At 34.1% G+C, this 12,336-nt stretch overlaps 1 protein-coding gene across 1 annotated transcript; it reads left to right on the top strand.

Moving 5' to 3' along the window:
• Positions 1-1,387: 1,387 nt before the first annotated feature.
• Positions 1,388-4,424, top strand: LOC104882113 (paired amphipathic helix protein Sin3-like 5). The gene is made up of 4 exons (XM_059733832.1): positions 1,388-1,538; positions 1,646-1,768; positions 3,563-3,692; positions 4,229-4,424. The coding sequence occupies exons 1-3, from the start codon at positions 1,498-1,500 to the stop codon at positions 3,687-3,689; spliced, it is 291 nt and encodes a 96-aa protein (XP_059589815.1). The 5' UTR covers positions 1,388-1,497; the 3' UTR covers positions 3,690-3,692; positions 4,229-4,424.
• The last annotated feature ends 7,912 nt before the right edge of the window (positions 4,425-12,336 follow it).

A 12,336-nucleotide genomic window follows, 5' to 3' on the forward strand; every position in this document is an offset into this window, starting at 1 on the left:
TTTTTTTTTTTTTTTTTTGTGAAATTTTATCCACATGAATCTATATTTAAAATTATAATCATATTTATCAAATTTTTTACTAAGATTATCTTTAATTTTATTTAATATATTTATACTCATTTTATTTAAAAAATGAAAAACTAATTTTTTTTTGTAAACATGTTCTATTACCTTTCAAGTAAAAAATTAGATAAGTTTCAAAGTCAATAAATAAAAAAATTAAATACCACTTTCAATAATTTTTAGATAAAATTTTATATAATATATTTTATTTGAAACTCAATTTTTAAAGTTTAACTAAAAAATTGTATTGACAATTTTCTTGTTGTGGGTCAAAATACTTTGCATTAGTCTATCTAAATAAGAAAAATTATTAATATAATATTAGAACTTCATATCTTAGTCATTTTTTTTCAACAAATTTATCTTTTTAAAAATTTTAAAATAAAAACATTAAAAATTAAAAAGCTAAAAAGATATATATATATATATATATATATATATATATATATATATATATATATAAAATAAAGTGAAGTGATAGTTAATTTTAAAATTTTTTAAAATATGGTTAATGTAGAAAATATAAAAAATAAGAGAAAAATATAGATGAAAGGGTAATATAAATTTAAAATAAAAAATGAAAATTAAACTAAAAGATAAATACATAAAGATAAAAAATATTTGGATGAAAAATCCCAAAATTTTTATCATTGCTTTTAATAAGAGCAAAAAGATTCAATATCTTTAAAAATGAAAAATAAAAAAATATTATTGTTTTTTATTTGACATAAAATAGAAATATATATTGGAATAAAAAGGAAAAAAAAAAGTTAGAAATGAGTAATATTTAATAGAGAATAGAAAAGGAAAAAAACACAAAAAAAATTAAAATTCACACTCTCACTTGTAGGCATATAAGGGATAAGGGTATTTTAGGAATTAATGAAAGACAATATCCTTCATCTTAATTTTCATACTTTGTTTGGGTCTTGGGCTTAAATATGGGTGGTTGGAGGACCAAATGTTAATTTTTGGGCCCAGCTGGGCCCAAAACACAATTCTCCCTTCAGTTAACTCCGAACAGCTTCAAAGCATACCTGCCTGAAGAACATCACATCAATGTCCAGACGTCCCTGACCCCTGATACAACCAGGCTGCTGCCTTAATCTCCCAAGTTCGGGTACAACCAAAGAGCAGAAAATAGAAACCATTTTCATTTCTATTCTAAATTTGATTCTATGTGCTCTAATCACAGGCACAGTTCCCAACGGTCTGAACACCCTAATTACTGATATGCTTATAATGTCTCAAACAAATAAGGGATAATCCTAATCCATAATAAGAATACAAAAAGAATACAATTCTCCTTATAGCCAAACAAACTCAGATGTTGATTTGCTTTCTTCACTATTAATAGAATTGATTAAGACAAGCACCTAGGAATTCACGACTCCTGACAAAAGCAACAGCTGCTTGAAGCTCTAATCCAATTCCATGGCTCACAGCACGAAGAGAGTCTATCCTCCTTTTCCAAGGTGACTTGATCTTCTTGTTTGATTTTGCAAGAAATGGAACTTACACGGGCCCTTTTTTTTTCATTAATTTTTATTTGCTGACAAAAAAATTTCTTCATCTGAGTTAGGGTGAGATCAGCAGCCCTTTTGGAGGCAGCAATATATCTAAGATCAGTAAAGACCGCATTAAGGGGCGACCAAGAGAAATGTGCTTCATTTACAAAACTCATGGAAGACTACTTGCACCATAGGTTTGTCCACCATGTCCTTTATTGTTAATTTTCACTTGTTCCTGCAGTGCCGTGAAAATGGTGCTCTAACTCATGAGGCGGCGCCCTTGTCTCATTCAGATGCTTGTGTCAATCATTTATGGTGGTGGCTATCATCTTGCTATGCTGTGTTTGGTTTCTGATGAAACTGAGGGAAAGAAGTAATTACGTTGGTGCCCAAAGACTTAGGGTTTGCTGGCAGTGACTGAAAAAGTGGCTAGGTTTAGGTTTAGGGTTAGGGTTAGGGCTAGTGTAAGAATTAAGACTAGAGCGACCAAAAAACTAGTCAAGGAGAAATTGAGAGAGCCATCACATACTAAGAAAAAGGTTTTAGATCTGCAAATTTCTCAGAACTTTCATAAACTTTTAGAGAGATGGAACCACAACTTCTATTAAGCAAAATTATAATGATAAAAATGATCTGCAGCTATACTAAAAATGGGAATTGTTGTTGGGTTTGTTAATCTTCCATGTTTTTAGGTCAAGGTCGAAGTGACCCACTTCAGTCATTTTTCTTATATATTTTATACCCAATTCTAGATCTAATTATGAGAGGAAATCTCAAGTACAACTCAAAACCAACCTTAACTATTGCTCCTTGGTACTTTTTCAATCACTTACTAGGCTCCAAATTTATGCTTATGATTTCTAGGCTTATGAATATTTATTCAATCTATACATACAATGATTGAATAAATATTCCTTTTTTTCTAAAGCTAATGCTCTTTTTTTAAAGCCCTTTTTAGAATATTTACAGTGCTTTAAGATTTTATGTATCGCTTATACGGTTAACATCTTTGCATTTTGTAAGATATTTCTTGAGCTCCGTTCAACTATGCTTGCTATCTTCTGCTATTTAATTTCTTAATTTGCACAAAGTTCTGAAGTGAATTCATGTATTTATTAATGGAATACACAAGGTGGGAAATGTTGAAGATGTGAAATGAATCAAGTTTCTTTATCAACTTTGAAATATTGATATGTTAACTGTTAATTAAGCTATGAATTGACTCAAAAAAGAGCCTGCTATTGATATTGTTGAAAATGTCATCTTGATGATGTTGTTGAAGATATTATCCTCAATCATTTATGCTTTCCTAATTGTATATTGCTTGTATTTAATTTAGTTGTCTTTTGTATGTAGCCAAGAGAAAATACAATCAATTAATCCAAAAGCTAATAGGCTAATTACAAAAATCATGACGACTTACTTGGGCTAAGACATAACATCAAGTCCCTTCAGGACCAACTTTTCCCGTACTTTTTCCAGTGCCTGCATCTCCATTTCTTCATACTAGACATTGTTTTCCTTGGTGATGCATGTCCACTCATAGATTGGAATTTTTATTATCCTAGAGCCAAATTCTCCTCCTTGAAAGCTTTTCTATATTTCCTTACATTAGTAGGCCTCTTTCCATCCAGTCCATTGCCATAATTAAACATCTTCTGGATTGAATTTTGTAAACCTTGGAATCAAATGAAGTTCTTACCTTGCTTCTACAAAATTTGCAGAATGTGGCATGATAGATTGTCATTCCTCTTCGCAATCATTTAATTTTTGCTACTCACAAGGTTTCCCATAACACCCACTATAGCTTATCCTTCCAATCTAGCTTGTCCTTCTAATCTCAGCCCTTGCACTCCAAATCATGGTTGTGGGAAGGCATTGTGTGTTTAATGAGAATTTTCAGACATAAGTGATAAACTTTGTTAACTAGTTATTATGTAATACATACAATAGCTCACTAAAAAACATTGATAACCTTTTGCATGTAGGGTTACTGTGGAGCAAGTGGTGTCAGTAGTGAAGGAGCTATTCAGAGACCATGAAGAACTGATTGTCGGTTTCAACGACTACTTGCCTGAAGAACACAGGATTAGTGTTCCAGTCCAAGACATCTGAGAGGTTCCTATGCATGATTAATGGTTATTATGTGCCTTTTTTATTCTTTTTTCTTTTTTCTTTTTTCACTCATGTCTCATACAATTCCATAGATCCAAATTCAAGTCTTGTTCTTATTTATCCAGATGCAGACCCATAATGAAATGCTGGCTCTTTATTGTGTCAAAAAAAAAAAAAAAAAAAAGTTAAATGTGTCACAGACTCAAATCATAATGTTTGTCTTCATTTACATATTTTGTCTTTGAGGGCCCTGGAGCAGGTATAGCAAAATGGAAGTACCGTAAAAAATATAAGCCATAAGTGAACATTTGGGAAGTCTACTGGTAAATGAAACAATGTCTTCTCCCACAATTTACTTAATTAGTACATTTATAGGCACAAGTTCGTTATGTAAGACGACTGACCGATTAATTTGGAGACCATAGGTGATTCTATCACCTAGAATTTTAGCTGCCTCTAGTTTGCAACACACTCTTACATTTATCTGATATCTTGTCTGTTTAAACTAGTTGATTAATGCATTAACTTCATTGTCGCAGATAGCAGCTCTAGACAAAATGTAGAGATTGATCCAGAGAAGGAACAAGCTATAGGGCCAGAGACATATGGAATATTCCTGTCTACCTGTTTCTCTATCTTCCATGTATTACCTATTAGCTTTTTGGACTTGGGTTTAGATGTGATCTTCAACTGTGTGTTCAGAATTCCATTTGATATTTTTGAGATAGTGTAACACTCATCTTGGTCAAGGGATAATGAGTTTGCAATTTTTGAGAGATTTTGAAAAATGACTAGTAAAATCAAAATTGGCCAAAAATCAAAATGAAAGAATTATCGATTGGAAAGGCTCTAAGAACTGGATATTACCAGAGATTGATTGCTAGTGTATTGGATCTCTAGTTGGCCTACTTTTCATTTAGTTAACTAGGAATCTGAACAAATTCCTAAACCAATATTAGATTTGGTAATAGATCTAGATCAAGATAATTCTCAATTTGGAATCTCCAATCTGATTGATTGATTAATTTTACACAAGTCATCAACTCAATTTTTTCTAGTTATCTCCTAACAAGTCTTATATTGAGTGTATGCATGCGCTGTCATTGAATCTAATGGGCACTTAATGAATTAATTAAGCAGACACTATATTTCTTATCAAAGACAATTATGAGAAAATTTACCTCAAGATTAAATTAACCAATTCAAATTGAAAATCCTCTTTTAGATCTAAGAGCCAAATTCATCATAGATCCCAACTCTAGATCATTTTTCTTCTGAATAAATAAGCAATAAACCTTTCATGAATGGAGATCCAAGCTCACAATTGCATGATTTCTTATACGTAGATTTCCTGACAGTTTCAAAGCATACCTGCCTGAAGAACATTATATATGTGCCAGATGTCCCTGCTGCCAACACAAGAAGGCTGCTGCATTAATCCGCTAAGTTCAGGTACAAGCAAAGAGCAGAAAAATAAAAGCCATTTTCATTTTTATTTGATTCTATGTATTCTAATCAGTCACAGTTCGTCATTAATGATAAGCATAGAAATAAGAGAAATATTGAATCCTACAGAAATAAGAGGAAGACGCAAACCTACCTGCAGGTTCTGTCATTAATGATTTTAATGTTTCTCTTTTTACTTAGTTTTCACTTCATTGGCCTTTCTCATGGATTAGGTATATTGAATCCTTATCATGTATAATCTAATTGGGTTGAATAGTAATGATGATCTTAATTAAAATGAATCATTGTCATTGTAACTTGCAAGTGCCCCTCTTCAATTAATTGCATATATGATATACATACATAGTATAATTTTTTTATTTATAAATAAGAGACATTTGCACTGTGTCCATCCAAAGACCCTGGATCATCTGCCAATAAAAGGACCATTGCTCATGCTAGCGTGTTTTGTATAGGGAATCAAGAATATGTAAAAGACGCCAACCAAAGTGTAGGGGGGGGGGGGGGGGGGGGGGGGGGGTTGCACTCCAAGTACATAGGAGGTATAAAAAGGATGTCAAAACACAAATAGAACCACCTCAAACATACATTTAAAACCCTCTCTTGCTAACTAATACTCAACAAATTAATAAAATTTAAATGTTAAGGATATGGGGACATCTTCAGTATGTTGGCAAGTCCATTGGAATCGGGTATAAATATTAAAAGAGTCCTTTAGCTCTTGATATGAGTGTTGAATCCAAGACAAGAAAAGAGGAGTTGTTTTTTTAAAAACTTATTTCCATTTTTGCAAATGAAACTCCCTTACCATCCCTTCAGCAAAACTTTCAACAAAAAGGGGAGAACACAAGAAAAGATAACAATGACAAATGCGCGCCAAAGACCCTTTGCCTTTTCACAATGGATTAGCACGTGATTAGCTACTTCTTCCAAAGTACTCATACATAAACAACACTTATTAGCCAAGAATCAACGTCTTCTCTTAAGCTAATCTAAGGTCAGGAACCTTTCCCATAAAACCTCCCTAGCACCCAAAAAGGAAAAAAGAAACTCGCTTTTAAATGTGCCAAAGAGCCCCACACAATCTTCCAAGGAAAAGACACTCCTCCATCCAAAGGAAAGATTTCATTTAGAAATTCCCACTCTTGCTAGCCTTCCAAATTAGTTTATCTTCATTTTCACTACACTTTCCAAGCACATGAAGCCTCTTAAGTAACTCCTCAATACTATGTTACTCCAAATCTTGAAACCATCGCATGAAACCCTAGATCCAAACAACCTGCCTGCTTATGGTCATCCAAGCATTCACCACTTCAACCTCTTTATTAGATGACAAAGAGAAAAGAGAGAAAAAATAGTCCTTTAAAAAGGAGCATCCCCACACCTAACATCATGTCAAAATTTTATTCTTCTTCCATTGTCATCCAAAAATCTTGTTCTAGTCTTAAAGGCTTCCCAATTTTCTCTTATAGCCTTCTACAAGCCAACACCATGCATGGCCCTCCCTCCCTACAAGGGAGTCCAAGTTATTCCCCCAACTTTCCAACAATAATTCATCTTCAAAGGTACTCTCTCCAAAGAAAATCTCCAACACCATTAATTTTCCAAGCAAGGCTTAATTTATCAAGAGAGGATGAGACCTAAATACCTAATGCTCCCAACTTCTTATCTTTGCAAATGGAAGACCAAGTGACCAGGTGAGATTTTTTCTCAAGAGCTCATGCTAGCATTCTCCCAACTATATAGATATATAGAGCTTTGTGCCTTGTTAATTAACCCATTCTCAATAAAGTAGTGTCCATTTGGTTACATTTTGAAACCATAAGATTTAAATAGTTCGTTTGTGCAATCCCATAATTGACTTTTCACCTCATCTCTTACATGGATCTCATATACGGTGAGATGATTTTCACAAGAGGAAAAGGAGAAAAAGAAGAGTTGGTGACTTTCTTACAAGGGTAAGTATGCTTGGCTGAGTTTTGGTGTGCAACAAACCCATTTCTCATAAAGGCCATTAATCCACCCCCAATTATATATGTCCGAGCATGTTGGAAGGTCTGAGCGCCCTATCTGATATGCTTGTAATGTCTCAAACAAATATAGGGCAATCCTAATCCATGACGAGAATACAAAAAGAATATAGTTTTCCTTATAGCCAAACAAACTCAGACGTTGATTTTCTTTCTTTACTATAAATAGAATTGATGAAGACAACCACCTAGGAATTCACGGATCCTAACAGAAAACAACAGCTGCTTGAAGCTCTGATCTTGTTCTGGTCTAAAAGAAATAGAACTTATGTAGATGGAATCTTTTTATTTTTTACATTTATTTTTATTTGCTAATAAAAAAATTTATAAATCTGAACTAGGTGAGATTGGCAGTCCTTTTGGAGGCAACAATATCCCTAAGATCAGTAAAGACTGCATTAAGGGACAACCAAGAGAAATGTGCTACATTCATAAAACTCATGGAAAACTAACGATAGCATAGGTTCGTCCACCATGTCCTTTTTTGCTAATCCTGGACTTGTTCCTGCAGTGCAGTGAAAATGGAGGCAGGCATCAGAAGAATAGTAAAGTGACTGATATAAGCAGCGCCCTTGTCAGATCCAGGTGCTTATGTCATCATATATGGTGGTGGCTATCATCTTGCTGTGCTGTATGGTCTCTGATGAAACTAAGGGAAAAAACTAATTGAGTTGGTATTAAAAGAATTAGGATTTGCTAGCAGTGACTGAATGAGTGGCTAGGTTTAGGGTTAGGGTTAAGGTAAGGATTACGATGGCAAGTCAGCTAGAATGACCAATAGTCAAGGAGAAATTGAGAGAGGAATAAACCAAGAAATTTCCTTAGACTATGAACCAGGAATCGGTAACCTTTTCAGTTCAATGACCGATCTGGTTTTAAAAACATTGCTACATACAAATGAGGAGCCACTCATTTTTTGTTTGTTTCAAATATATTTTCCTTCTTTTTTTATGCTAATGTTCCTATTTTTTTTAAGCCTTTCAGAGGAGGTGCTTTGGGATTTTATCATTTATATGGAGACCTTCTTTTCATTTTCTAAGATAATTCTCCTTCCTAGGTGTGCTGATCAAGCTTCTTTGTTCACCTTAAAATATTGATATATTAATTGTTAATTAGGCTATGAATTGACTCAAAAGAGTCCACTATTGATACTGTTGAAAATAGTCTTGATGATGTCAAAGATATTATCCTTAATCATTTATAATAACTTTCTTAATTGTATTTAAGTTAATAGTCTTTTGTATATAGCTGACCCTAGAAATCATGAGAATCTCCTAAAAGAAGTGTACAGCTTTACCTATGAACATTTTTTTAATCATAGAGTACGCAATTTTTTTAGTGTATTTTCTCTTTCATGGTATCAAAGACTCATTTGGCAAAAAGCCATGTACTAGAACCTCACCTCATATTTACTTTCTCAATTTATTAAGACCATGCATGTGTAACCTAAAAGAGATTCTGTCATTTGTTTCCCTTGCTTCTACAAAATTTGTAGAATGTGGAATGACAGCTTAATCTGAGCCTTTGCACTCCAAATCATGGTTTTGGGAAGACATTGTGTTTAATGAGAATTCTCAGACATACGTTGTGAACTTTGTTAACTAGTATCTATTCTGTAATACATACAGAATTACCATGGAGCATGTGGTGTCAGGAGTAAAATTTCTGTTCATGAAAGACCACGAACTGATCATCAATTTCAACAACTACTTGCCTGAACGACACAGAATTAGTTTTCCAGTTCAAGACATGTGAGAGGTTCTTAAAATTCATGGTTATCATGTGCCATCTTTTTTCTTTTCACTTATATCTCGTACAATTCCATAGGTGAACTCAAGTCTGGTTCGTATTTATCAGGATGCAGACCCTATGAAGAAATGCCGGGTCTTTATTCTGTTAGAAAAAACAAATTACATGTGTTATAATGCTTGTCATTTCGATAATTTGTCTTTGAGGACCCTGGTGCAAGTATTGCAAAATGAGAGTGACATAAAAAATGTAAGGCATAGGTGAACATCTTTGACATCTACTGGTAAATGACACAATGTCTATTCTTCTGCCCACCATTTCCTTAATTAGGACATTAATTGGCACAAGTTTGTCATGTAAGACTGATTGATTAGTTAGGAGACCATATGTGAATCTGTCACCTAGACATTTAGCTGCCTCTAGTTTGCAACACACTCTTACATTTATCTGATATCTTGTCTGTTTAAACTAGTTGATTAATGCATTAACTTCATTGTCATAGATAACAGCTCTATGCAGAGTTAATGTACATATTGATCCAGAGAAGGAACAAGCTATAGGACCAGAGATATATGAAATATTCCTGTCGACCTGTTTCTCTATCTTCCATGTAACCTGTTAGCTTTAGGACTTGGGTTTAGATGTGATCTTCAACTCTGTGTTTGACGTCAATATGGTAGATATTTTCTGTTTATTGGTGTATTCGAATATTATTGTAGTACTGTATACCAAATGGGCATGATTTTGGAAATTAATTAAGAACTAAACCTATCATTGATATTGTGAAATTGGTAACCACATAGTTAGCTATGCAATTACGAAGAACAGCATGCTTAATTGCAGGTCCATGTTAAGTAAAATTACATTTTGGGACCGAGGTTTGCAGTCGATATCAATGAGAAAAAAGATGCACCACAAAAATGGTTATATGTAAACTAAATGCTGCATTTTCACCAAAGAAAAGGGTAATCTAACTATGGAACCTCTAAAATTATTATGTCTTACATCTCTTAAAAAATACAAATAGATTATTTGTCTAATTCTAGCCTTGTTAATGGTTTAATTAACAGCTTGTATAGATCCTATATGCAATAATCTGTACTTTCTTTTCAAATGTTGTATGATTACTACTCAAAAAGTGTTATTTGATAGCTTATAATTAATCCTTTTAAACACTTTTGAGTAGTAGTTTTGGCCTTTTAACTCAATTGGCATGTTAAGGACCCTTGAAAGCAATTTTAATCACTTTGTGTAAGTTTTGGTGTTTTTGTTAGTATTTTGATCACCAAAGCAATTCAAGTTTGAGGAGAATTTTGAGGAATCTTGGGCAAAGCTTGGAAGTCATTTGCCAAGAGTAAATCCGGAGTGCAAGGAGAAAAAGTAAAGAGAATCTGCCATAAAGCATATTCTTGATGACAGTCATAGCAGCCACTTTTGGAGCACTTTCTGAAGTCCAATTGATGCATGCTATATACCATTTCAAAGCTCAGGAAGTCAACAATCCAATGCTTTAAACGGTGTACAATTCGGAGTTGAAACGAAGAAGTTGTAGCCATTGCAAGCCAATCACTCCAAGCTGAAGGAAGCATTTTGCAAAGTGTTGCGAAATCACCCTTTTGTTGCGAAGTGATTTCGCAGCCTTTTTGTACAGTAAGGTGTATTTCCTTCTGAAGTTGCCCGATATATGCCGCAAGCTGGGAGCTGAGAACTTCAAGGTGGAAGCCAACTTCGCAGCCCTGCGAGAATAGCCTTTTGCTGCGAAGTGATTTCGCAGCCCTTCTTGAGTGTCTGCGAAATCTCGCAGACACCATTTTCTCTTACGAAATGGTCCCTGGAGCATCCCGATATTTGCTACCGACATTTGGAGATATTTTCTATTAGATTTTTGTTGTCTAAATCCCAAAATACTCCTTATAAGCCACCAATTACAAGATTCCTTAGCTTTTAAGTTAGTAAAAAGAGAAAATATCTATGTAATAATTAGTTTTATATTATGTTCATATAAGTACCTCTCGGGAGCCTGTTCTCAGAGAGGAGACCCTTTGAAAAGTTTTGGGAAAGCAAGTAAAGTTCAGTTCTTTGTATTACCTTACCTTCTCACTTTGTATTTTTATTTTCTTACTAAGTTATGAACTCTCTGAGGAGTTTCTCCCAGAGAATGAGTAACTAAACCTTTAGTTCCTTGGAGCTAAGGTTGCCGGGGAAGGTTTCAAGTGCAAGAATGCAAAGCTTTGTGGTTTCAGCCATTAATGAAGAGGAAGTGAAATCCTTTAATGATTTCTATGTTTTTAGTTAACTTAAAACACCTTAGAGTCACCTGGGCCAACACTTGGTAAGGCAAGTGATTTCCAACCATGGAAATGCACTAGTTTACCCCTTGCGAGCCTCTGGGAGGTGATTTTAAGGTAGGATTTTCTGGAATTGCCAACACTTGGTAAGCTTTTGGACTCCAAGGAGACATTCATTAGTTATCTCTTGCGAGCTTTTGAAGGGAAGTCCAAGGTTAAAGATCATCTTGAATGGTAAGTGCTCGTGAGAGGCATGAACCATTGCAAGTTGCATCAGTGAGAGAATTAAAGCTGAAATCTAATTAAAGGATGTATCTGTACAACACCGGTTAGAGAATTAACTATATGTTGAATCTCTAACGCGAGGAAATGAACCATCTGACCGGAGCTATGTCTTTTGCATGAGGAACCACCCCAGTGAACCTAACTCTCCAAGGAATGTTTTTCTTCCTAAGTTATTCCCATTACTTGTTTTGTTAGTTAGTTTGAATCTAAATCTTTACCAATCAAGGTTTGAGTTTTATTTCTTAAGCTAACCTTGAAATGAAACACTACCAATTCACTTTGAATTGATATCATTTGTAATTTGGAAACCCTTCCCAGTGAACGATCCTAGAGCCGCTATACTATAGTAGCTTTTTCTTTGCTACCCTAGTATATGGTGTAATAGGTTATAAATTTTGTTGATTACTCCCTCATCCAAGGAGCAGCAGCTGGACACAAATCAGCTGAGACACCAATTGGGCACGAATCATTGTATAGCTTTTGAATAAAGGAATCGAATTGTTTCTTGTTCTTGTCATATACAATAAGTGTTTTCTGCAATTTATTGAATAACTTCCAAAAGATTGAGAATGTGGAAGATGTAATGCTTTCAATATCAAAGATAACAATGGTTCAAATGCACTGTCAATGACAACCTTTGAAAATCTAGCTTTAGAGTCCAACAATTTTACAAATGAAATCTCTTTGATAGTTTCGCCAATGCCTCTTTGTGAATTTAGTCCACCTCTATAGTTGGAGAGGCGGATTCCAAATGAGTTCAAATTTCTCTCCCGAATCTTGAAAATCTTTTTGGTCCACTACTACAAAATACATGAATAATGACGTTTT

The sequence above is a fragment of the Vitis vinifera genome, chromosome 16 (genome assembly GCF_030704535.1).
Source record: "Vitis vinifera cultivar Pinot Noir 40024 chromosome 16, ASM3070453v1".
Classification (NCBI taxonomy): Eukaryota; Viridiplantae; Streptophyta; class Magnoliopsida; order Vitales; family Vitaceae; genus Vitis; species Vitis vinifera.